The sequence below is a fragment of the Sinocyclocheilus rhinocerous genome, unplaced genomic scaffold (genome assembly GCF_001515625.1).
Source record: "Sinocyclocheilus rhinocerous isolate Xijiao unplaced genomic scaffold, SAMN03320098_v1.1 scaffold831, whole genome shotgun sequence".
Classification (NCBI taxonomy): Eukaryota; Metazoa; Chordata; class Actinopteri; order Cypriniformes; family Cyprinidae; genus Sinocyclocheilus; species Sinocyclocheilus rhinocerous.
In genome coordinates this window covers 1,134,958-1,161,532 of record NW_015641020.1, presented here as the reverse complement: position 1 = coordinate 1,161,532, position 26,575 = coordinate 1,134,958, and the positions used below count along the sequence as shown (strand labels likewise).

Here is a 26,575-nt window from a genome sequence, read left to right as displayed (position 1 = left end):
ATTACATAAAAGTACAGCACATTAATACTACTCCTCTTGAGCCAAAAGCACCCCAGAACTGTATAAATATGCAGGCGTGGATTCAAACACATCAAAACACTTTGCCTTATTTAAAAAGTACATTGGGGAAAGACTCTCAGTGACGACCTCAATATGGGTGGACATGAGCGCTCTGCCTATTTTGTAGGATGCAGGAAATAGTTTGAAATGTTCATGATTTTTAATGTGTCAGTGGGTGCTTTCAGAATGTCAGATGTCATATGGGATCAAATTTACATTTAAATGTACCATGTATGCTTTTAGTCTGTGGAAAAGGATTTGTATTAGAAAAACAGACCCCATTCGTGAATTCAGGCCTTTTGTTACCTTATGTCATCCTTACGCTGCAAAAACAGCACAGTAACTGCCAAAATTACACAAAAAATATACATTTAAAGACTGTAATTATACAGATTCTGCATCAAGGTTTCATAAATGCATTTACATTTACAGAAATTCCAGCTGCAGAAATAATGTTATAAAGTTACGTTTTAAAGATAATGTTTTTGACAAAAAGTATCTTATGTTCACCAAGGCATGAATAAAAATACAAATAAAAATATTAAATTAAATGTATAGCTATATGTATAACTCTTTACAATGTTTATGAAAGAAGTCTGTTAAGCTCACCAAGGCTGCATTTATTTGATAAACAGTAATATTGTGAAGTAATATGAGTTTAGACAACTATTTTCTATTTTAATATTTTTTTAAATCCCCCTTTCGCTTCGCGTAGTTCTTAAACATAACTGAGATATTTTTCTAATATTAAATACTATTTTTGTCAGTAAGATGTTTTGTGTGGGCGCGTGAACTCTAGAGTGAGCGCGCACGGCCGAGTGCGGCGAGTCTGTAACCCGAGCGCAGTGACAGCGGGCTGACTTGTCGCCAACTGTGTGCTGGAACAAACACGGATGGACCCGCACGTTAACTTTCTATGAAGATATCACTGTTTGCTGATTCGTCATGAAGGCCCAGAACTGGTTTATTGTCACCTGCTGCCTCTATGGCCTGAGCGCAATCGCAGGTAAGGTTAAGTTTCCAAAGTGAATTTGTGCGTTGCGCGCACGTGTGAACACCCAGTAAACTTTAAAGTAACGCCACGTGTGATCTGATGTGATTACCTGATAGTAAATCCAACATCTGACGTCCTACAACACCAAAGGGGGGTTGAAAAGGAGCATTTTAACGTTACTTTGTTGTAGTCGTCTTTGTTTGTTTAAATTGGAATTGGTTTGGTACTGTTTTCACATGTAAGTTGTGAATTGCAGTATAGCTCTCCAAACAATGCATCGAAAAGTTTTATTTAAACATTAGCCTACAGCATTTTAACTCAATTCACAAAATAACAGTCTACCTTTCTCACTATTAGTAAGCCTTTGATCTATAAATATTTTACCTTTAAAGTAAAATGCATAAATCCTGTAATTTGCATATATTTCCATTCATTTTAATACATAATCCCAGGACATTATTTTACAGTATACCATACGGTTTGATAAACAGAGGTCTTACCATGACAGAGGCTGTCAAATTACTGTAACTCACCCCAGTGTGAAAAGGTCAATTGCAGTATCATGTCAGTCATACTGTGAGAATATTTTGTCAGGAATGCGGGCTGTAGTGAACCATAAGTGGCATTACTGTACAATTATTAAGTCGTTCACAGTTCTACTTTAAGAATTGGCACAAAACCTCATGGCAGTGCCATATATTCATTGATCACACCTTTGGATAGATATTAAAGTTATTAATGTAAGTGTTTTTCTTATATGATGTCTGTAGCATACATTATAGTTCTGTAATATTTTTAATTAAAAAAACCTAAGGGTGATTTGAAACATGTATCTGCCATTGGTTCACTGTAAAATCCAATAGTTTACCTTACTTAGATTTAATTAGTTATCTTTACTTAGTTGTTATACTTACTAGGTTTTATTAAGTTACAGCTACTTTCAAGGCAAATAAAACAATTTACTTACTGTTTTGAGTGACACTTACCGGTTATAGTGATTAGTGTTCCCTTTGGTTGGGCACTTGGAACTTCGTTCATGTTATTATAATTATCTTCCTGTTAATGCAGCAATGCATCATGAAGTCAAAATTATTTGATTTCAAGGGAAGAAAAGTAATAAATAGGTTGCTTTTAGAATGTGATCTATCTTCTAATTAATTCAAGTGTATTTTTTGTTTATGAACTTTTTCAAATTTCATCTTTCATAAATACCTTTTCATAAATACCTTGAGATGCTTTTAATTGGGTTTATATAATCCTTAAATAGTGTGTGGTAATATGCTAAAGTCACACACAGACTTAAACATTCAGCACGTGAATCACAACAATGGTAACAATTCAATTTCATTTATTTTCATTAATTGTAACAATAACCATTTTATTTGCTCTTTTTGTTGTGCTACTACTGACACAAGACTGCAAATAAAATTGTCAAATAAAATCAACAACTGTAAAACAAAGCAACTGTATAATTTATTCATGCCGCAATGCACTCTGGGAGTCAGTAATTCTGAGTAGTAATGTTCCTCAGATCACAGATTCAATTAAGTTAACAAAACTTAAATGGCTTAAGTAAATTTCACTCAAGTTTATCAAGTAAACATTACTTAAATTTTTTAGGGCAACCAGTTTCCTCAAAATTTTTAAGTAAACTCAACTTATCCGGGTTTTGAGTGTGTATGTTCTCCTGTCACTGAGCTTTTCTTGATGTCTTTTGCTGTGTGTGTGCGTAACTGTGCACACATGCATATGTGTGTCACCTGCAGTTTTCTTATAAAGGATCAAGTACCCCCTACAGTTCTTTTTTAGTTACTAGAACTCTCGTGTAAGTAAACTATACTAACTAAGCATTTGTCAGTACAACATACTATTCCTATTTCACTTTACTTCGGTTTTTCAAGGCAATCGGTTTGCATGCTTTTTTTAAGTAAGCCCAACTAATTAGATTTTACAGTGTTTCTATTGACTTGACTGATACATAAATTAATGTTTTTGCTTAAACCAAATGTTCCCATGGTATGTCGCAATAATGGTGTGAAAGTATGATAGAATGAGTCAGTCAGAAGAGTTGACCACCTGTAAAAATGGTACCAAAGCCATTTAACATAAAAGGGACATTTTCTAAAAAATACAGTTTTTACGAGTACCCATGGGAAAATTGTAAATTAACCTCAAGTCAGACTGTCATCAGGAACTCTTTATATTAAAAGTTGATTTAAAGGTGTTTCGGAGAGGTTAATTGTGCTAATTATTTGAGGGAAGCTTTCAGTGGGACTGTTGAGCAGCAGATGGCATATTCTCTGTAAGGCCTCATTTATTTCACAATTTAAACGCTCATACAGAAAAAAATAACGATTTCTCATTTCCATAAAGTTTCTCCCATGATACTGTCTTTTAAAATTGCAATACAGCTCAAAGCAGCAGCCATTGGTAGTGGTGGTTGATAATGAAGGTGACGCGTGTCGTTTGTAACTGTCAGTTTTTATTCTGGAGGGCTCGAGGTGGTGAGACTTGATGAATGTGGCGCCCCTAGAAGGCCCGCTTATAGATGCAGCTAACCTTCGAAAGCTGCGGGAAAAAACAGCAGGCGTGATGCATAAAAACATCAGCGATGGCCGAGCGAGTGGAGTAAACAGTCACCCTTAAAACTGTGCATGATGCAGGTCTAAGAACACCCAAGGCTGTGCGATTGGCTGAGCCTCTTATCTGTTCAGCTTTATGTTCAGATTTTTAGATCCATCCATTCATCCATCATTACTATATTCAAAAATTAGGCAGTAAACTAGGGCTGCCAAAATGGCTGAAAAACTAAATTAGAATTTTTTTACTTAAATATGATCGATATTCGAATTATATTCGAATTTAAAAGGCACAACTTCAGTTGGGGGGACACCTAAAATTCGAATGCAACGTTTTTGCATTCGAATGTGGATTTTTATTTTAAATTCGACGAATATTCGAAATTCGAATTTTTTTTGACAGCCCTACAGTAAACCGCCCAATACACATGACATTCTGGGCTTTAACCCGCAAAAGGTTTAACACTCAGACTCTTAAGATTAAAGACTAAGGGTAGGAGAGAGTTGTGCTGCTATATTTATCAACATATTTTCTAGGTGCAACAGAAGCAGAAGATCGGCTGATGAAGAAACTATTTTCTTCATACAATGTTAAAGTGCGTCCTGCAAGGAGCCCAGAGGAAAGGGTCGTCGTGAGGATAGGCATGACCCTTTCATCATTCGTCAGCCTGGTAGGGAGACCCAAACACACACAGTTATGTAGCTTAATGGGCACATACCATTATTATTATTATTATTAATATTATTTTGTTTTTTATTTTAAAAAGTGTTTCATTTTTAACAGTACAGCTTTATGCTTTGAAATGATGCATATTGTGAAAAGTGCTATACAAATAAGTTTGACTTGGCCTATGATATATTAATTATTATTTTAAAACATTATTATTATTATTATTATTATTATAAAGCGAATTAGGGGCAAAATCATTATGAATGCCTGACAGCTAAAAGCTGATCATAAGATTTATTAGATGATGTGGTTAGTTGCTTGTTTATTTAAACAAATAGTGTGTTGTTGGACATTGTTACCCATTGTGTCGCAGTGTATAATGCTGTGATTCTTAAAGAGGGAGTCAAAAAACTTGGGAGTCATTTTATTATGAATTTAATTTTATTTTCCTTGGTCTTCCTCAAGAGTTTTTGCTTATGTCACATATATTTCTTAAAGACACAGCAGGAAAAAAAAATGGGCCACAGAGTATGGGAAAAATGATATATGACTGGTTATGATCACTGTAAAAATTAAACCATAAAAAGCATAGTATGACCCCTTTATGAAATGCTATTAATTAGAGTTAGGATAAATTTGCAAAAGAACAGCTTCAATTCTTTGTATGCCCATAATAAAAGCTAGTTTGAACCAAGTCGGGTGGTTGGTTCAGCTGTTCAGTGTGTGAATTTGGTATGTGAATCAGATCATGCTATCCTTCACTTCTTAACTCAGGGATTTAATAACCAGGTCTCGGGTAACAGTGCACACGCAGATTTCTATTTTCGCAAATGTCTCAGAGTTAAAGTTTATAATCAAGGTATTTTCATTGCTCTGAATAGAAAGGAACATGACCTTCTCTACAGGCTTTATGAACAGTGATTTCACATGATTTTTGCTTGACCAGCCAAATGTGTGTCCAAAATAAGACACATGTTGAGATAGCATTAATGTATCACTCCAAATAACTGTATTCAGGCCGGAACCATCCACACATTTAAATCACTGCTTGTATATTAATAATATAAAGGGAATATAAAGTGTAGATACAATGTGTAAATGAGTGTTATGGTGTGTGTTGACCCATCCCCCAACTGTTTGTGCTCTGTACTGAGACTGGGACAGCTGACATTCCTACACTAGTTTTAAATAGCATTCAGGACTGTGTACTGATCTGACCATTGAGCCTCAGTTCTTTCCCTTGGCTTCTAATATTCCTTCATCCCCTTCTCCCATTGCAGCCAGGGTTCCCATTATTTGTCTTGACTCTAAACATACATCAGAGGCAGAGAATTCGGGGATCCTTCTTTATATATATGCTCTTGTTTTTCTTCCTAATCCCTCATTTATACCATTCAACCATCAAGAAAATACAGCAGTTTTAGAAATAATGAGATGCAATGCTAGTATAATATAGTGTTTGGTGATTACTGTGTTGTTTACATTCACTATGGCTCCTGCTGTGGAGAAAGAGCAATTTCATTTTCAAGCAAAATATTACAGAGATTTAAAGTTATTGAATATGTTGTAACTTACCCAAAATAGCATAGTGTTTACATTTCTTTAAGATATTACATCCTAAAGTTCATTTTGTAGTACTGTAAGTTCCAGATTGCTGATATTTCTTTGAAACTATTCTCTTTGGTGAAGTAAATTATAAACTAAATATTTGCCCATACTGTGTCTAAAATGTGAGTTACTCAATATATAGCTTGTTGTTTATTGAACTGTTGTATTAAAGCAACATCACACTTGCAATCGTGCTGTTGTTCGTACCTGTGGACAAATCACAGCCATGCACTCTTAAATGTAATATTGATTAATAGTAAAACCACTGATTGCCCTGTCTAAACTCATGTGCATTTTTTTTGTGTGTGTGTGTGTGTGTGTGTGTTCTAGAACATGAAAGATGAGGAGATGAACACTATTGTTATTATGAACTTGGTAAGTCAGCACAATTTCTTCTGGCTCCTTTGTGTCATTTTGAGAAATAATGTGTTATAAAGCTTTATTTGCATTGAAGAAAAAGTTATCTGTCATCTATCATAATAATGTCCTGGGCTAAAGTTACCACACAAGACTAACTCTGACAATAAGAACTAGGATCAATATACAGTAACTTTGAATGCAAAATGAAAATTATGCAAATGCTGTTGATAATATGTATGGACAAATGTGCAGAGATATTGCATTTGGTATAATTAATGACACAAGCCATATCATTTGAAATCATTTGATTAAATGATGAACTGTTTGTACTTATAATTTCTTCGATGACCCTCATTTATCTGCATATGAACACGTACACACACACACACCTTTTGTGCTCTTACAGGAGTGGAACGATTATCGCCTCTCCTGGAACCCCAAAGATTATGGGGGAATTGATGTGTTGCGCATCCCATCTGGAAAAATGTGGCTTCCTGATATTGTTCTCATCAATAAGTGAGTTTTGTGTGTGTGTGTGTGTGTCTGTGTGTCTGTGTGTCTGTGTGTGTCTTTGCATATTATCTCAGAGAACCTATGAGTGTCGGGCACATTATCTTAGAGAGCCTCTGACAATAAGAACTAGGATCAATATACAGTAACTTTGAATGCAAAATGAAAATTATGCAAATGCTGTTGATAATATGTATGGACAAATGTGCAGAGATATTGCATTTGGTATAATTAATGACACAAGCCATATCATTTGAAATCATTTGATTAAATGATGAACTGTTTGTACTTATAATTTCTTCGATGACCCTCATTTATCTGCATATGAACACGTACACACACACACACCTTTTGTGCTCTTACAGGAGTGGAACGATTATCGCCTCTCCTGGAACCCCAAAGATTATGGGGTAATTGATGTGTTGCGCATCCCATCTGGAAAAATGTGGCTTCCTGATATTGTTCTCATCAATAAGTGAGTTTTGTGTGTGTGTGTCTGTGTGTGTCTTTGCATATTATCTCGGAGAACCTATGAGTGTCGGGCACATTATCTTAGAGAGCCTTTGCTGAGTTTCTGCAAGAACAGCAGAAATAACAGAAATTATCAAAGCTTTTGTGAAGCTTATCAAGAGATGTGTACTTTCTCTATCTGTTCCTTTCTCACACACTCTCACTTTAATGTCCAGGTAGACCCCCATCACTGCTGGTGTAAACATACTCCCTCCTTCATTCATCTCTGCTTTATAGCCAATTAAACAACACTGCTGTCCACTAGCAGCCTTGCTGGTCCTGCATTCACTCCTACACACACACACATACACAAATTGCATCCTACACACTGTTCAATAGGAGACATCTTCAAGTCCCACAGCACCATTACCGTAATAGATGGGAAGTTTTAAAAGCCTGGTTTGTGTCCTATGAGGATTATATACCAGTGCTCTATGATTTAGGGCTCAAATTGTTGATCTATCTGATTTGTAGGTATTACTCTTACCTATTATGAAACAGCCTTACAATATGTGGTAAAATAACATAATTTACAGTGTCATGTCAGTAACTCCAAGCTGACAATGAGCAGGGGCTGTCAAGCTCCTAAAATGACAGAAAGTAGTCTATAAACTTTGTACACTGTATTCTAAGTCATATTATAGCTTTGTGTGAAGAACGGATTTAAATGTAAGCCATTATTCATTGTAAATTATACACGCGTACACACTTAGGGTTACAAGGCGATAAAGAGCCAATGCTGTTTCCCAGCACCTGCAAAGCATACTGAGACACTAAACTTGAATATGTGCAATTACAGTAGGGATATGCCGGTATCAAATTTTCATGTTGCGATTAGAGCAGGGGCTGTCAAGCTCCTAAAATGACAGAAAGTAGTCTATAAACTTTGTACACTGTATTCTAAGTCATATTATAGCTTTGTGTGAAGAACGGATTTAAATGTAAGCCATTATTCATTGTAAATTATACACGCGTACACACTTAGGGTTACAAGGCGATAAAGAGCCAATGCTGTTTCCCAGCACCTACAAAGTATACTGAGACACTAAACTTGAATATGTGCAAGTACAGTAACTTTTTTTTTGGGTAAACTATCTCTTTAAGTACTCTGGTCTTCTCAGAAATGTTTTAAAAAATTGCAGGCCAGTATCTTTACTCAAAGAAACCTCAAATGCATTCGTCACCTTACAGACTTCTTAAGAAGCACATAATGGCTCTCGGAGATATAATGCAGAGTCCATGTTTCTTAGCATTACTGAGTGTCTGTAACTAGAGCCAAATAATCAGTGGTGGTGGGTGTTCAGTATCTAATAATGCTTCAGCAGTGATGATGCAGCTAAAATCTGCAGTCCATTTCAGTTTTTTTAAGTGATTCCAATCAGTTCGTACTGTTTGTACTGATAGAAAATATTAACTTTACCTGCTGGTGTCGCTGTTGGACAATGTTTCTTTAGAAAAACGAGTGATTTGAAGTCAATTTGAAGTGATTTGTTTTTTTTATATTCAAACTTCTCAAACTTGCTTTTTGAATCTGATACTGTCAATGTGGACTCAGTCTTTTAGAATTTCAGGGGGGAAAGCAATAGAAGTGTAACCATCTAAATTGCCTTAATTTTGAAGTTCATGTTTTTAGTAATGATATACAAGTTTATACTGCATTTAAAATGCTGTTTGTGTGTGCAGCAATGATGGCGTATTTGGTGTAGCTCTACAGGTCCACGTGCAAGCCTACAGTAACGGCCGTGTGACGTGGACTCCACCAGCTCTTTACAAGAGTTCCTGCGGGGTAAAGGTAAATTCTGAAATGCAACAGACATTTTATATTGCAAATTACTCAATATTACGTTAGGAAATGTGTAGATGATGATGATTGGGTAATACAAATCAAGTGCTCTACATTCTAATTCTTTAAATAAGGGCTGTGAAACATTAACAACATGCCATAAAAATTCTAGATGTGTATTAATATTATAGGCTCCACTATCATCAGTACTTTAATGTTTTCTTTTAAGCACTCATTTTTTCGGTATTGTTCTTGTTGATGAATGTTCAGCATCTTTCAATAAATACTGTAGTGATAAGAGTAAGTTATGGATGAGACCTTTAAATACTGTAATGAAGTGTAAAATCATAAGAAGTTTAATGACGCATTAAATCACTAGTGTTTATGCTCAGCACTATGAATATATTACAGTAGGACACTACTGGGGAGAATTTCTTGTTGAAAAAAGTCTACTTTTCCTCAGAAGTGAGGATCTCTCTCTCTCTGATTCTTTTGTACTTGTGTTGTGAATGTTTCTCCCCTCATTTGTATTGCTGCTTTTGTTTGGCCTCGCTCTAGTTTGGCTGTGTTTGATGTTCCGTCTGGTCTTTGCATGTGTGAAAAGCAGAAAGAGAGATGATTAAAGGAAGATCTGAGAGGAAAGATGCTCGTCAGACAAGCTGCAAGCACACATACTAACATGCACAAACTATTGGTACCTTTTTCTCCATCTGCAGGTGACATACTTTCCTTTTGACTGGCAAAATTGCACCATGGTTTTCCACTCGTATACATATGATTCCTCAGAAGTGGATCTGCAGCATGGCCTTGATAAGAGAGGAAATGAAATCCGAGAGATAGTCTTCGACACAGGCTTTAGTGGTAATGGCACTGTAACACTAAAACACTGCTACCTCTTGACATTCATACTGAAAAGTCTGTGGTGTTCATTAATGAACATTAAGATCGTTCAAAGAATTCATCTAAGACTACAATATCAACCAACTGTAAACACCCTTGAAATGCCCTATTAACATCTTAACAACAGCTTAACAATACCCTAACAACCACTGGGAAAAAAACATTCTAGCAACTGTTAAGAAACCACATAGAACAGGGGTGTCCAAGCCTGTTCCTGGAGGGCCACTGTCCTGTAGAGTTTAGCTCCAACCCCTAGTTAAACATGCCTAAATCAGCTAATCAAGGTCTTCAGACTCACTAAAAGCTTCCAGGCAAGCTAATTTTTGCGGGACGTTGGCCCTCTGGGAGCAGGATTGGACACCTCTGAACTAAAACAACCTAGCAACGCCCTAGACACCATCTAGCAATGCTCGGCAACCTTTTAAACGTTCAGAGGCTTTGTGAAGCCTTGTTTAAACCTCGCTTTGTACATGATTTCAGCCTGTTGCCCATTAACTTTACACACACTGCTTGAATTCACTCAGAATGACAATGATGTATATCATTGTAATGTTTTGCCATGTATCCAACTGAACACAAAAACAAACAATGTTTTTTTTTTTTACTGATCTCTCATCCAGAGAGTGGAGAATGGCACATTCGTCACAAGGTTTCTAGAAAGAATGTGCGAGAGGACCTGTATGAGGACATCACTTTCTACCTAATCATCGAGAGGAAGCCCATGTATTACGTGTTTAACATCGTCCTGCCCTGTATCCTCATCACCATCATTGCCATCTTTAACTTCTACTTGCCACCTGATGCAGGTGAGGAGTGTTTGCTTTGTTTTTGTTTTGTTTTTTATTTCAAACCAATACCAGATTTGTTGTAAATGGTAAAATAAATCAAATCTGCTTTAAATCCAGAACATAAAACAGGAGAGAATCTGAGTATGCACAGAAAATGAATAAACATCAATACAAATGGCCTTTTTATTAGATTCACGTTTTATTGACCTTGAACTAATGAATGTCCTATTATTGTCCATTATAAATAGAGTTTATACCTGCACAGTTAAACAGGATCAGTCTTTCAGTTCTACCAGTTAAGAGTGTAACAAATCATGAAGGGATCATTAGAACAAGCTAATTCTACAGCTTATATAGTTTGGCCAATTCATTCCATTATATACAATTAACCTTATCACAAAAACACATTAAGACTCTGTGTAAGTATATGCATGAGTAGATCAAGAGAAGCTCTCTTTTCTTTTCAGGGGAGAAGATGGGCCTTTCCATCAACGTACTGCTGACTTTAACTGTCTTCCTGCTTCTGCTGGCCAACAAAGTCCCAGAAACATCACTGGGTGTTCCCATTATCGTCAACTACCTGATGTTCACCATGATCCTGGTCACCTTTTCTGTCATCCTCAGTGTTGTGGTACTCAACCTTCACCATCGCTCCCCCAGCACACACCAAATGCCCCTTTGGGTGCGCAAGGTCAGTACAGAAGCCTCTAGTCACTAGGGCTGTCAAAAAAAAATTCGAATCTTGAATATTCGTCGAATTTAAAATAAAAATCCACATTCGAATGCAAAAACGTTGCATCCGAATTTTAGGTGTGCGTCAGGCAGCCTTATTAGTGGCGCACGAAATGCGACGACGATGTAAGTGTCATTGCATTTAAATGCTTTTGTTAGCCTGTCCAGTTGAACCCACTAGATGCGGCGCTGCTACGTTGTTCATTCAAAATATTGCAGAAAAAGAGAACAATCAATGCGGGGAAGATGTTGTTTACGTCAAAACCGAAACCAAGCCGTTCACACAGAACGCATATTTATCACATTTTCTAGCGGGGCATCTATCAGTGTTTCGAATATTCGTTGAATTTAAAATAAAAATCCACATTCGAATGCAAAAACGTTGCATCCGAATTTTAGGTGTGCGTCAGGCAGCCTTATTAGTGGCGCACGAAATGCGACGACGATGTAAGTGTCATTGCATTTAAATGCTTTTGTTAGCCTGTCCAGTTGAACCCACTAGATGCGGCGCTGCTACGTTGTTCATTCAAAATATTGCAGAAAAAGAGAACAATCAATGCGGGGAAGATGTTGTTTACTATTTAAGTAAAAAAAATTTAATTTAATTTTTCAGCCATTTTGACAGCCCTACTAGTCACAGTGTCAAAGAAGATTTCATATAGCATTTGAACTTTTTGCTTTCTACTGTGATGAAATGTTTTTGGGGTTTTGTTTTGGTTGAGAATAAATAAGCATTAGCAAAACACAAAACTTTTGTTAGGAGATGGATATCCTTTTGTGAAAATTTTGTGGAGTCAGCTGCTTTCATCAAATTGACGGCTATATTGTTAAAATGACAGATGCAGAAAATGTTTCCATTTAGCATTTGCTTTTATTCATGGGCACTCCAAAACACCCCAATCTGCCAATTACGAACTTATGAAAAAAGGTTAAAAATGTAAAACAGACAAAAATAGATAATGGTTCAAAATAGACAACAATTCAGTTTAGCAAAGAGACCATGCAGCAAAACAAAAGCATCTTTCCAAAAAGCAGCCTAGTATGTTAGACTATTAACCTTTATCAATGGCTGTGAGCTCTACATTATTTAAACTTATTAGAGCCGTGGCCTCTTCATCACACCACAGTGACCCATTTACACCTTCTATTAACACCCGTTTCAAGCTACCCAATCACAAGTGGACAACGCTTCTAAAGATTATAGTAAAAAAAAAAGCAGTATTTCTTGATTCACATTCAGTACAGTTTTGCAGGACATTCATCCATGACAGCAAGGCCATGTGAAAATAGATGTGTGATGCAAGGCTGAAAGATTATTTGCTGGCCAAGTGCAAACTGTCTCTTTCTTTTCGAGCCTTTGTGAAGTCATGCAGATGAAGCGAGGACTCAGCCATCTCTAGGCGATTGTTGTTGCACAACACTATAGCGCTATTAATAAAGTGCACTAGAAATTATTGTTTTGCTTACATAATTATTATTGATCACCTCAACCAGAGAATTTCACTCTCAGTGAGCCCTGTGTGTCTGGGGTATGAGTGTGAATGGGGGTTGAGAAAAAAAGGAAGAAATCATCACTAAAATAAAAAGGATCAGCACAAATCGACTCTGACACATTAGACCTGCCTTGCATCAGGCTCAAGAGAGGAGGGCGAAGATGTAGAGACAGGAGAGAGTGTGAGAGAGAAAGGGAAGATGAGAGAGAAATTCGATGAGGCAGCGGTGTCTTGCTTTTTAATTGGTTTTATAGCGTGTTTTGGCACCATTGCCACCATGTTTTAGTCAAATTAGTCTTTCCTGATTAGTCATCTGTGTCTGCTGACGTACAGAGTGAGGAGGGAGGGGGAAGGAAAAAAATCTTCAAGACCGGCAGAGGATGCCATTGACCTTTTGTTTCATTAATTTAATACATTAGTCTTGTGCAGCCACTCGCCAGACTTTTGACTATTGCCATCTAACTTATTCTGGCCAAGATATCTAAAACGATAGTTGCAACATATAACCACAGTTTGCTTTTTAAATGTGATATTTACCAACACCAAACCATTCAAAGGTAAGATTGTTTAATGTAGGGTGACCATACATGGCCAGGACGCGTCCGGGGAAAATGGCACGTATGGTCACCCTATTTAATGTTTTTGAAAGACATATCTTATGTTCAAAGTTGTGTTTATTTGATTGATTCAAAATACAGTAAAAACTGTAATATTGTGAAATTTTATTAATATTTAAAATAATTATTTTCCATTTTATTATGTTTTAAAATGCAGTTTATCCCTGTGACTGAAGCTGAATTCAGTAGACATTACTCCAGTCTTCAGTATCACAGGATCCTCACATGGTTACTTTTGATCAATTTAATGCATCCTTGCTGAATAAGAGATTTGATTTCTTTAAAAAAAGAAATATACTGACTCAAAACTGTATGGTAGTGTAAATCTCATCTCAATCATACCACAATATTAGACCGGCGTGATTTTACATTCAAATAATGCCATTGCAGATTCTGCGATTTGAATTAATTTAGACTTTGTCTGAAAATATTCTTAATTTTTTCACAGACATACAGTACTCTCATACATACTCGGAATATCTTTGAACCTTGCAAACTTTGTAAAATCCAGTGTTCATTTCTTCCTTGGAAGTTCTCGTTTTAGCAGCCTGGTGATGTTTTTCCCTGGAGGACTGATAAAATACTGTGTTCACTGACTTCTGAAAGTTGTGCAGAAACCAGTAAAACAAATTGGAGCTTTGCCATTCTGAATATGCATCTGATGGTAACTTATGGCTGTAAGTGTTGAAAAAAAACTTTGAATGAGTGCTTAACAATATGTTGTACACTTTAATTTGATTTATCATCTGCTATGATGATGTTAGTGCTGTTCCAAATTAGGGTTGGGCCGATAGACGATGCCATCGTCCATAACCGATGGCTGACAGACATCACGATGTTAAAGGGGTCAAATGATGTGATTTCAATTTTTCCTTTCTCTTTGGAGTGTTACAAGCTCTTGGTGCATAAAGAAGATCTGTAAAGTTGCAAAGACTAAAGTCTCAAATCCAAAGAGAAATTCTTTATAAAAGTTAAGAGTCAGCCACACCTACCTAAAACGGCTCGTTCTAACACGCCCCCACATATCTACATCACTATGTGGGAAGATTTGCATAACGCCGCCCAAATGTTCACGCAAAGAAAGAAGGCGTAACTTTTATTCTCGCTGTAGTATTGTTGTTACTGCCGCCGCCATGTCGTGAAGGCACTGTGTGATTCATTGTGAAAGCGAAACTACTTTGTTTGGCCTTCCAAAAGAGGACAATATCTGCTTCATCGTGCCTGGAGCTGATCCGTGCTGGTTGCTGAGGAAATACTACTACTTTGCGCTGTGGATCGCCGGATCGGCTTTCACCGTGGGCGAAGCGGAGTCCAGCCCGGGGTCGTCACATGTGGTTGCCGCAAGCCCGCAGGACGCTCCTTCGTCGAATCCGCCACCTCCGCTCACTCTATGGTAAGTATAGGCGACTGTATATAAATTGCGGGCATCAGGGAGCCGCTATTGAAACCGCTTTCCATTGCGCGCTCCCATTTTACTTTCACTTTCACTTTTGAGATTCGTGATCACAAGGATTCTATACTATGGAGCGCCAGTACTTACCACACATTTGACAAGATTAGATGTTTGTCATTGGTGCTCAGGATCTGCAAATCATTCGCCATCGTCCTATCAGACATTTCTCCTTACTCTTTGTATGTGGTAAGTGAACTTTCATGTACTGTAATGCAACAGGCTACCGCTAGTAAGCGGCTAACCTTTTAGTGGCTCCGTATAACGCGTTATTTGTTTCATGCTTCATGCACACCCTTAACCCCCCCCACATGTTTTAACACACACTCCTCAGCTGGGCTAAAGCTTTAATCTGCTCGCTTCTCCCAATCCGCTGTGCTCTCAGCCTGAGAAGGGTATAACTGCAGCCCGGAGATCTCCAAATGGGGGCGGGAACTCCAAAACGGGGTGGGAGTTCCAAAATAGGGCGTGGTTTCCTCCCATTGACAGACAGATACCTGCAATGAGCTCCTGTACCAGCATCTGAATACACAAGTAGACACGGGAGCTGTGAAAAAAACGAAGAGTCACACTGACCTCTTGTGGTGGGAAGGGGAGGTGTCATATCTGAAAAATGGATGAAGAGAAAGAGAGGGGGCAGTGGGAGAGCAAGAAAGAGGGAGGATTCATAATGAAACAGATGTTAGCGAACAGATTCACAAAAGAGGAATGCAACACATCAGTGGTGATAAGCATTTCATCAGCACATTGGAAGGATTTCATGGGTGGGTGGTAGCATTTCTAGTTTATTTGTACAAATATTTGAAGGTAACTATCACTATCGTTGAGTTAAAGTATGTACAATAAGTATGTTCAGTGGGACCTTGAGCTTGCAGTGCATTGGTTAAGCATTCTCATAAGCGTTTGCATGTTTATATAGAGTAAGTTTCTGGGCAGTACACACATGCCAAGCATGTTCTGAATTCCGAAAATCAGTGTTGTAATGTGCAGTGATATTCTTCCTCCATTCCCCGTGGTGCAGGTACCAGCCTGATGGTCCATGCACCGACCTGAGGAAGTTCATTGACGGCCCCAGTCATTACCTCGCCCTTCCTCCAGATCTCAAGTCAGCCGTAGAGGCCATCACTTACATCGCAGAGCAGCTGCAGGCGGAGAAAGATTACGAGGCTGTAAGTGATTTATGATAACTATAGCCAATTGTGCCAGAATTATAGGTTACTTTTCCTGCTTCTGTCTGTGTGTCAGAGCTTTGTAAATCTTTGTTCCCTTTGTTCTCACTGTTTGCCATTACCAATCATCTTTTCGTTTTCCCTTTTTTTTCTTTGTCTACTTTCTCTCTTCTTTTCCTCCCCCGTCTGCCTCTCAGTTAAAGGAGGACTGGCAGTATGTTGCCATGGTGGTTGATCGACTCTTCCTCTGGATCTTTGTGATTTTTACCTCCCTTGGGACACTGGGCATTTTTGCTAATGCCAGCTTCAATGCCACACCTACTGACCCCTTTCCCTAAATCTGATGGTTGTTCTCTCTAGCCTTAAACTTTTCACCTCTAAAACATTGGCACGAGATGTGTTAGACACTGCTGCGTGTTCAGTTCACATTTATGGCGTTGTAATGTAACACAAAGATCACAGCAATTCATTCACACAATATTTCTGTAGTTAAAGCAGTGGATAGATGCATAAAAACAGCTATACTATTGCTAAAAAAGTGGGATTTGTTATAATTACGTAAAATAGTATAACTTATAGATTAATGTCAAATTTTGAATTTGCTGAAATTCGCTTTTGCCTTTTTGAAATTTATGCAGTTCCTCTTTTAAGGAAAGAAATTTCTCCATTAGAAGTCCACCAGTGGCTTTCTCATTAACTGTGTGTTTTGCTCATAATTGATTGAGTTTTTAGTGAGATCTGTTTGCCATACAGGGAATGGAAATGGACTTGGGATGGTTTTTGGCTACAGGATTGTTATGTGTATGGACACATCACTTAACATCACTATAATATATCATATACTGTCTTTAATGTGCCAATTAAATGAGTTTTTGCACAAACACATTATTATTTTATAAATTAACTCAGTTTGGCTCACCTGCAGTGCTCAGGCAGGCTGTGTCACTGTATTGTACTCTCCGCCCATCTGAGGAACCGTTTTTTGCTCAGATTTACACCACTGTTCAAAAGTTTGGGGTCAGTAAGATTTTTTTTTTCTTTGAAAGAAACTAATCAAAGAAACCAAAGAAATGTTTCTTGAACACCAGATCATATACCAGCCTATTAAAATAATTATGGCATTGAAGACTGGAGTAATGGCTTTGTCATCACAGGAACAAATTACATTTTAAAATAACTTTGAAAATGAAAACCCTTATTTTAATTGTAATGATATTTCTCAATATTACTGTTTGTGCTGTATTTTTTTTTATCAAATAAATGCAGCCTCGGTGAGTATAAGTGACTTCTTTCAAAAACTTTACCAACCCCAAACTTTTGAATGGTAGTGTATTTGCATTTATGCATAATGTGTAAGAAATTGTTTAGATACCCAGTGTGATGTGTGCTCTTAAATGTGTGAGTGCTGTTCTAGTCATTATCTAGTCAATATATTTTAAGAAACTTCTATGTGATAAGAGCAAAGAAGGTGTAGTGATAGGATGATTGGTTGTACATGGTGCGCATGCGCAGGGGGAGAGTTGAGTCAGTAAAGTTGCTTGCTATGGCACACATTGCTCTCCTGTCAGTTCCTTGGCGAGATTAATATAATATCATAGCATGGTGTCAGAAGTAGACCTACCTCGCTTTCCGAGAGATGCCTGTCGCCCACACCATATCGGTCTTTAGAGACTTTTCGAGCAAAGTATCGGAGTTATAATCCAGTTTATCGGACGGCAATGCTGATCTGAGAGAGAGACGGGAGCTCGGAGAAAACATAAACAAAACAGCGGGGGGAAAAAAGTCCAGACGCTGAATAACAGCAAGGTAAACATTTAAGATGGATACATTGTTCTCCATAAGCCCGCCTGAAAACTTTGACTTCAGTGATTTTGGCAGTTGGCCAAATTGGATTCGCAGATTCGAGCGATTCCGCATAGCTGCGGGTATCAGTGAGAGAAGTCAGGAGTATCAAGTTAACTCGCTTATTTACACAATGGGCGATAAAGCCGATGATATAATGAGTACGCTGCCTCTGACAGACGAAGAAAGAAACAACTACAGTAAAGTCAAGGATGCGTTTGAGAAACATTTTGTATGCAAGTACAACGTGATTTATGAGAGGGCTAAATTCAACAAACGGTGCCAAGAGCCCGGTGAAACACCCGAAGCATTCATTACTGCAGTTTACAAACTAGCAGAGAATTGTCAGTACGAAATTCTCCAGGAGGAAATGATAAGAGACAGATTAGTCGTAGGAATACGTGATCATGGACTGTCAGAGAGATTACAGTTAGACCCAGAGCTCACACTCAGTAAAGCTATAACAAAAATAAGACAGAATGAAGAAATAAAAAAGCAGCAGACAATATTAAGACAAACCAGTGGGGACACAAAAGAGGTAAACATGGACATGTTGAAATACAAAACCAAACCAAAACATGTACAAAAAGGAGCCCAGAGAAAAACTGACAGTATGAGACACAGTGAGGGAAACAAAGGATGTGGCAGATGTGGCAGGTCACACCCACTGAACAGCTGCCCTGCACGGGACGCTGAGTGCAGAAAGTGTAAGAAAAAAGGGTACTTTGCTGCATTTTGCAAAACAAAAAAGAGACTGGATGAAATATATCAGGACGAGGGGGCAGAGAGCATTGAAACTGTGTTTTTGGGAGTTCTAAAGTCTGTGAATTCAAATGATGTGTGGCAAAAGACTGTTGCTGTGAATGGGGAACAGATCCTTTTCAAATTAGACACAGGAGCGGCAGTGACGGCCATTCCAGAAAGCATGTACTCAGAAAGGAGTCATGGGATCCTCAGCCCTGCAACGAAGAAGTTGTGTGGACCAAGCAACACTAATAAACGTGAGCAGGCAATTTGAGGGTTCATTACAGTACTTGGATAAAACAATAAAACACATGGTGTTTGTGATACCAAGACTGGTTTCACCACTACTGGGTTTACCAGCCATCAGAGAGCTGGGTTTACTCCACACAGTCGACACAATTAACACATCAGAGCCAAATTACAGAGAACTATACCCAAAAGTTTTTACAGGATTAGGGAAACTGGAGGGAGATTATAAGATCAAACTCAAAGAATCAGCCACTCCCTTTGCTCTGTCGGTGCCCTGTCGGGTGCCCTTGCCCATGATGAAAAAGGTGAAAGAGGAGCTGAAAAGAATGGAAGACTTAGGAGTAATCGCACCAATTGAAGAAGCAACTGAATGGTGCCCCGGTATGGTCATTGTACCTAAACCAAATGACAAAGTCCGTATCTGTGTGGATCTTACACGGTTGAATGAAAATGTTTGCAGAGAGAAACTCATGCTCCCTGCCGTGGATGAAACACTGGCTAAACTGGCAGGTGCAACAGTATTCTCCAAACTGGATGCTACTGCTGGATTTTGGCAGATCCCATTACACAGAGATTCAACTCCACTCACTACCTTTATTACACCTTTTGGTAGATATTGTTTTCATCGCCTTCCATCTGGTATTTCATCGGCACCAGAGCACTTCCAGAAGCGCTTAACACAGATGCTGGAGGGCCTGGAGGGTACGTTGTGTCATGCTGATAACATCCTAGTGTTTGGGGATACACGCATGGAACATGATGCCAGTCTTCTCAAAGTCTTGAACCGGCTGGAACAGAAAGGCTTGACACTGAATGAAAAATGTCAGTTTGCAGTGACTCAGGTTAAGTTCTTAGGCCACATAATCGGTGCTGAAGGCATTCAAGCTGATCCAGACAAAATAAAAGCCATCACAAAGATGCCAGAGCCTAAAAATACTGCAGACGTCAAGCGATTCCTTGGCATGGTGAATTATGTTGGAAAATTTTCTCCTAACATTGCAGAGCTGACGGGACCTATCAGAGACCTGCTCAAAACAGAAAATGACTGGGTATGGGGTGGCCCACAACAACAAGCCTTTGAGAAGGTAAAAAAGGAACTCAGCTCTTCGGCAGTTTTAACACAGTACTGCCCAGATCGACAGACAAGAGTTTCAGCGGATGCTTCTTTTTTTGGATAAGGGGGAGTACTATCTCAGCTGCAGCCTACAGGCGAGTGGAGGCCCGTAGCCTTTATATCACGGAGCATGACACCAGCAGATAGAAGGTATGCCCAAATCGAGAAGGAGGCTCTTGCAATCACTTGGGCCTGTGAAAGGTTTCAGACCTACCTCCTTGGTCTAGATTTTGTGATCGGAACCGATCATAAGCCGTTGGTCAGTTTGTTAGGCTCAAGACCACTTGATGACCTGCCCCCACGCATACTAAGATTTCGCTTGCGACTTCTGCGTTCCTCTTACCAAATTGTGCATGTTGCTGGAAAAAATCTAATTACAGCTGACACGCTGTCCAGAGCTACACTCCAAGACAGCCTGGTAGCGGAAGACCTCAACATGGAGGAAGATGTACAAGTTTACGTCAGCTACGTCATTCAGCAGCTCCCTGCATCAGCCTCTAAGTTAGCTCAGATAAGGAGGGCTCAGGAAGAGGACGAAGTGTCCACCACGGTCTTACATTGTGGACGGGCCAACTGGCAGCCTTAGAAGACATCGCTCTCATCTAAGAGCCATCCCTTTACAGTCAAGAAACACACAAGTCTGTGCAAGAAGCAGAGTGGGTCGTGTGATTAGACCACCTTTAAGACTGAATCTGTAGAGAGTTGGCAGGACTTTTAGCCCATTCAGTGTTTATCTCCCTTTCTTGTAATAATAATGAGGAAGTACTTGTTGTGTTTTTTTATCCCCTCAACAGAGAGACTTGTTCTTTGCTAGATTCTGGACTAACAGAGGGGGCTGAAATGGAATGTAATATTGTAATGTTATGTTGAGTTCACATGGGAGAAAAAAAGAAGGAAATATTTGTTATTGGTTATGCTATTTTATGTCTTTGGGAAGTTCTTTAGCTAAATGAGGGAGATGTAGTGATAGGATGATTGGTTGTACATGGTGCGCATGTGCAGGGGGAGAGTTGAGTTAGGGCTGGACAATAATTCAATATCAATATGTATCGTGATATAATTTTTTTAAATAACGGTGATATGATTTTTAAACACATTTCCGATGTTTCGATATACATTACCAGTGTTTCCCATACATTGATTTATTTGTGCCGTTTGACTTCGTTGAATAAACATGAGCACTGCACGTTTCAAAATCATAACACGGCGCGGGTGTTTTATATGAATGTATCTCTGAAGGGAATTGACTGTCTTCAGAAAAGTTTCGATGGCATTTTCATTTGATCTGATAAAGAAGCGTTCATGAGCGGACCTGCTTTGATTACAGCCATTACTGGAGAAACCGCTAGTTCTATCACTCTAAAAGCGCCTCCTGCTGCCAGAGAATGAGTTTTCATTTTAAATAAGCCCGTCTCCAGCAACATTTCCAGTTTTTGCTGTTGTTCAATTTTTTTTGTTTTCTGCAGCGACTCGGAGCACTTTTCATACCCTTTTTTCTGGCTGAAGCACATTTGTTTCACTCTATAAGAATAATCAGCCTACACTACCAGTCAAAAGTTTTTGAACAGTAAGATTTTTTTTTTTTTTTAAAAATTTTCTTTTGCTCACCAAGGCTGCATTTATTTGATCCAAAGTACAGCAAAAACGGTAAAATGTTGAAATATTTTTACTATTTAAAATTGCTTTCTATTTGAATAGATTTTAAAATGTAATTTATTCCTGTGATCATACAGAGGTAAATTTTCAGCATCATTACTTCAGTCTTCAGTGTCACATGATCCTTCAGAAATCATTCTAATATGCTGATTTGCTGATTATCAATATTTAAAACAGAGTAAAAAAAATTTTCAGGATTCTTTGATGAATAGAATGATCCAAAGATCAGCATTTATCTGAAATAAAAAGCTTTTGTAACATTATACACTATTCCATTCAGTATAATTTTTATTATTTTTTTGGGAAAGAAATTATAGAAATTAATACTTTTATTTAGCAAGGATGCTTAAAATTGATCAAAAGTGATGATGAAGGCATTTATAATGTTACAAAAGATTTCTATTTCAGATAAATAGTGTTCATATCGATATCGGAATTATATCGTATCGACCGAAATTAAGAAATATATCGTGATATCAATTTTGGCCATATCGTCCAGCCCTAAGTTGAGTCAGTAAAGTTGCTTGCTATGGCACACATTGCTCTCCTGTCAGTTCCTTGGTGAGATTAATATAATATCATAACAGAAGGTGTTTCAAAAATCTACTTTTTTGTTACAAGAACTGTTTCCCGCACCTTTTACATACTGTATATGAATGTCCTCTACCATGTGCTTGTCTGTGTATGCAAATACAGTGTGGCCCAAGATATCACTAGTGTAACTAGTCTATACTTTTATATATTATTTACTAATTTGATACAACATTTCAATTGCAAATTATATGATTAGCATAAAAATGAGTGAACACAGTAAAAAGGCACCTGTTGGTTGAAACAGGTGGAAAACAAATACATATTGGGGTCACTTGAGAGATGAACTGGCCTGCTGCACTCTCCTCCCATTACTTCAGATATCCTTATGAGACGCTACTGTCCTTTACGTATATAGACACTACAGAGAGAACAACTGACTAGATGAAGGAAAACATATGGATTTACCTTAAAGTGCCCCTATTATGCCATTTTAAAGGTTCCTAATATTGTTTTGGGAGTCTCCTATAATAGGTTTACATGCATGCAAGGTCAAAAATCTAAGATTTAGTCTCTTTAAACCCCTCCTTTCCGTGAGCCTACTCTGCTCTGATTGGTCAGATGGTTCAGTCTGCTGTGATTGGTCTACCGCGTACTGCACGTGTCGGAAATGATATGCCCATTGCCATAATTCCGTATTTTGAACACTCGATAGAAAATATAAACATCTATTATTTATCATACTTACAAGTTGTGATTGAGTGGAGCCAGCTGGTCCAAATAAACTGGATACTGAGCCATCTTTCAAGAGCAAAGGTTTTGTGAACTCTCCAAGATTAGAGAAGCAGTCGTCAGTAAAATGACGGGAACGCAAAAAAAGCTTTGGGTTGTACTGCTGTGAATTTTAACCACTGATAACCACTCATCTTTCAGCTCAGCTCCAACAATGAACTGTTACAATTATACACTTATTTTCACATAGCTATGAGAAGCGTTAAACATGGACGCGCGTGCAGTTGCCATACTGTATTAAAGCTTTAATCAGGATAAAACTGTATATTAAAAGCTAACATAAGCAGTAGCATTTACAAATAACAGCGTATCTGAAAGTATGAGACAACAACAAACAAAAAACATAGGCCTACCATTAAAAGCCGTGCTTGCACAGGTTCTGCACGATCCTCTTCAATAATATCCTCTGCTTCTCAATTGGGCTCAAACTAATAAGCGATATTAACGACGCCGTTACTTACAATACAACCGGAGCACATGCCGCTGAGGTGAGGAGCGGGACGTTAGACGCGCACTAGAGGCAGTTTAGCCAATCACAGCACCCTGGCCTAGCTAACCAATCAGAGCCCATCGCCTATTTCTGAGGGAGGGGCTTCATAAAAGAAGGAAATGATCAGAACGTTTCTCAGAGAAGGGACAGAGCGGTGTGGAATAAAGGTAAATTATGTGAAAAATAATGTGTTAATGCTTCGTCTTTTAAAAAACACATGTTTGACTGCACCCCATAAATAATCAAGCCTAGAAAAAAAAACAGTGAACCACCCCTTTAAAATATTTGCTGCAACTCTGATTGGTGGAATTTTTTTTTTTTTTTACAGAATCATGTTTAATGTAGTTTTTCATCAGGGATTCCGCTGTTTAACGTGATTATTTAAAACATAAGTTAAAAATAATGCTAACCGATGACATGAACAAAAGCATATACCATTAATTAACAAACTTGTAGCTCACAGTAAGTCTGTCTTTTTTTTTATTTTTATTTTTTTATCGATTTCCCTGTGAAGACAATGAATGCCATTTTTACTTCCGGAACCCGACTCTATTGCTCTTTTTAGTTTGTAATATTCAGTTGTCATGGCTGATCATTACTGAGCTAGACTGTGAGATGCTAAGAGTGTGTGTGTGTGTGTGTGTGTGTTTATTTGAGAGATTGTATCTGCTGTCGCCTTGCAGCCACAGCAAATGCCTTTACCACAAAACAGACAGAACAAATTGAACAGAGACAGAGAGACGGGTATGTTGAGAGGGTGAAAACCTCATGCCTTCATGTTGGCCACTTTGTTGTGTGCGTGCGTGTGTATATGGGGACACAATTTCTGACAATGTCCTCAGATGAATGGCAATAAGCCAATTCTGATGCATCTGATGAATACCACAAGGCAAAAAGGTTCTCAACACTTGAATTCATATCTAATAATGGCAAAATCAGCATTTTAGAGTTGGTCTTTAGTAATTATAATTGGGTTATATTGAGAACAAGTGTGAAAGGGAAGTCCCCACAAAAGTATGTGAGCAGTGTGATTGTGTGTGTATGTGAGTATGTTCACTCCTGTCCTTTCTCACCCTCTGGAAAGGAACAGTTATGCCCACCTCTTCCCTTTGTTCTCCCACAAAAATATCCACACACACACTTACACAAACCATCAACAGGTGCCTGCCAGGGCTGCCACAGAGTCCACACATTCCATTCTCCCTACCATAATTCTCTTTCCTCCCAACCAATCACAGACCTGCTTTTCACAAGTTGCAGGAGGAGAAAAGTGATGAGGTGACCATGTCAGGGTTTGGTAGGAAAGGTTCGGCACTGTAATTAACACCAGGTTCGGCACTGTAACTAGCTGTTGGTTAGAGAGAGGACAGACACTGTGGAGTGGGATATGCAAGTTAGTGTGAGTGCATGTGCGAGCTTGTTAAGGTGTGTTTGTACGTGGTGCCAGTGGTGACGGCTGGTGCCAAACTGTGGATATACGGATTGTACTTAAAATGAAGACTCTGCTTTGGGTCCTGTGGTGCTGCTGGCTTCTAACTCTCACGGGTAATACAGATCTGGTATTTCTGTGTCCTTTTGATGTGGGAAGAGTGTTTGTGTTGACATATTTACACTAGCATTCAAAAGTTTGGGGTTGGATGGATTATTTGATCTCAAATACAGCAAAAAAAAAACTATATTTGTGTGAAATGTTATTTGAAATAACTGTTTTCTATTTTATATTTAATATATAATTTATTGCAATTTATTAATTATTATTAATAATTTATTATGGCAAAGCTGAATTTTCTGCAGCCATTATTCCACATGATCCATCATTCTAATATGTTGATTTGGTGCTCAAGAAACATTTCTTATTATTATCAATGAAACAGTTGTGCTGCGTAATATTATTGTGAAAAAACATGATGCATTTTTTCAGGATTCTTTGATGAATAAAAAGTTCAAAAGGGCAACTTTAAACAGAAATTCTTTACTGTCGCTTTTGATCAATTTAATGCATCCTTGCTAAATAAATATTCATTTCATTTAAAAAAAAAAAATAATTACTGACCCTAAATGTATGTATATATGTCTGTGCTTATACATGTATATTTTTGTTTATAAGAGTTTAAGCATTATCATTACATAAAATTGTGAATTAATACATTTTGTGCATGTACTGCTTAAGTTACAGTATGTATAACAATATTTATATACATATATGAAGAACTATTTAATTGTGTGTGTGTGTGTGTGTGTGTGTGTGTGTGCGTGCATATATTATTACAATATTATTTATATTAATATTGCAATATTGAGAAAATTATTTATAATAATGACTTATTTTGGAATTTGGAATCAGTATATGGTCAAGTTTATCTGAACAGACGTGATTGCAGATAGTAACAGGTGTATGTGTCACCAGTGTGTGTCAGTTATGTGCTTTCATGAACTGCATGTGACGGACTGCATCTCTCTGACATACAATCCATATAATGTTTAGAATGCTACAGAATATTTGACCTTGTAATAAGGAGACAAAGAAAGCAGTGCTGAGGTCATTAACTCCTCTGCATGTTGACCTGGGTCAGTCCATTCTTAGAAAACGTCTCAGGTTACTTATGTAACCATGGTTCCCTGAGTAGGGAACGAGACACTGCGTCCTCTAGGGGTCGCTATGGGGAACGCCTCGTCGTGACCCGTGTCTGAAGCATACATTGAAAAAACACCAACTCGTTGGCCGGCGACAGCCATGACGTCACTACCGGTGCGACTATAGTATAAATAAGCGCCGGGAGCACACATCATTCACTTCTTCATCTGAAGCTTGCGTTCGAAGCATGGCAAGAAGCCTAGAGGACGCAGTGTCTCGTTCCCCTCAGGGAACCATGGTTACATACGTAACCTGAGACGTTCCCTTTCGTGGAACTTCGAACTGCGTCCTCTAGGAGT

At 38.2% G+C, this 26,575-nt stretch overlaps 2 protein-coding genes across 2 annotated transcripts in view; both read left to right on the top strand.

Moving 5' to 3' along the window:
• Positions 1-861: 861 nt before the first annotated feature.
• On the top strand, positions 862-17,104 carry chrnb1 (cholinergic receptor, nicotinic, beta 1 (muscle)). Its single transcript, XM_016570275.1, has 11 exons — positions 862-1,066; positions 4,171-4,304; positions 6,242-6,286; positions 6,678-6,787; positions 8,975-9,083; positions 9,791-9,935; positions 10,595-10,780; positions 11,230-11,453; positions 15,544-15,638; positions 16,076-16,223; positions 16,421-17,104. The coding sequence occupies exons 1-11, from the start codon at positions 1,006-1,008 to the stop codon at positions 16,559-16,561; spliced, it is 1,398 nt and encodes a 465-aa protein (XP_016425761.1). The 5' UTR covers positions 862-1,005; the 3' UTR covers positions 16,562-17,104.
• An 8,010-nt stretch (positions 17,105-25,114) lies between these two features.
• chrnb1l (cholinergic receptor, nicotinic, beta 1 (muscle) like) overlaps positions 25,115-26,575 on the top strand; it is a 14,873-nt gene continuing 13,412 nt past the window's right edge. The window contains exon 1 of the mRNA XM_016570254.1: positions 25,115-25,186. Within this exon, the coding sequence (XP_016425740.1) occupies positions 25,135-25,186 (52 nt within the window). The 5' untranslated portion in view covers positions 25,115-25,134. The remainder of the gene's footprint in view (positions 25,187-26,575) is intronic.

Excerpts from the sequence above, each read along its gene's own strand:
- chrnb1 (XM_016570275.1), top strand. The coding sequence starts at position 1,006 with ATGAAGGCCCAGAACTGGTTTATTGTCACCTGCTGCCTCTATGGCCTG. Across the intron at positions 6,788-8,974 it reads GATATTGTTCTCATCAATAA|CAATGATGGCGTATTTGGTG; the intron begins GTGAGTTTTGTG and ends TTGTGTGTGCAG. Across the intron at positions 16,224-16,420 it reads CGGAGAAAGATTACGAGGCT|TTAAAGGAGGACTGGCAGTA; the intron begins GTAAGTGATTTA and ends TCTGCCTCTCAG.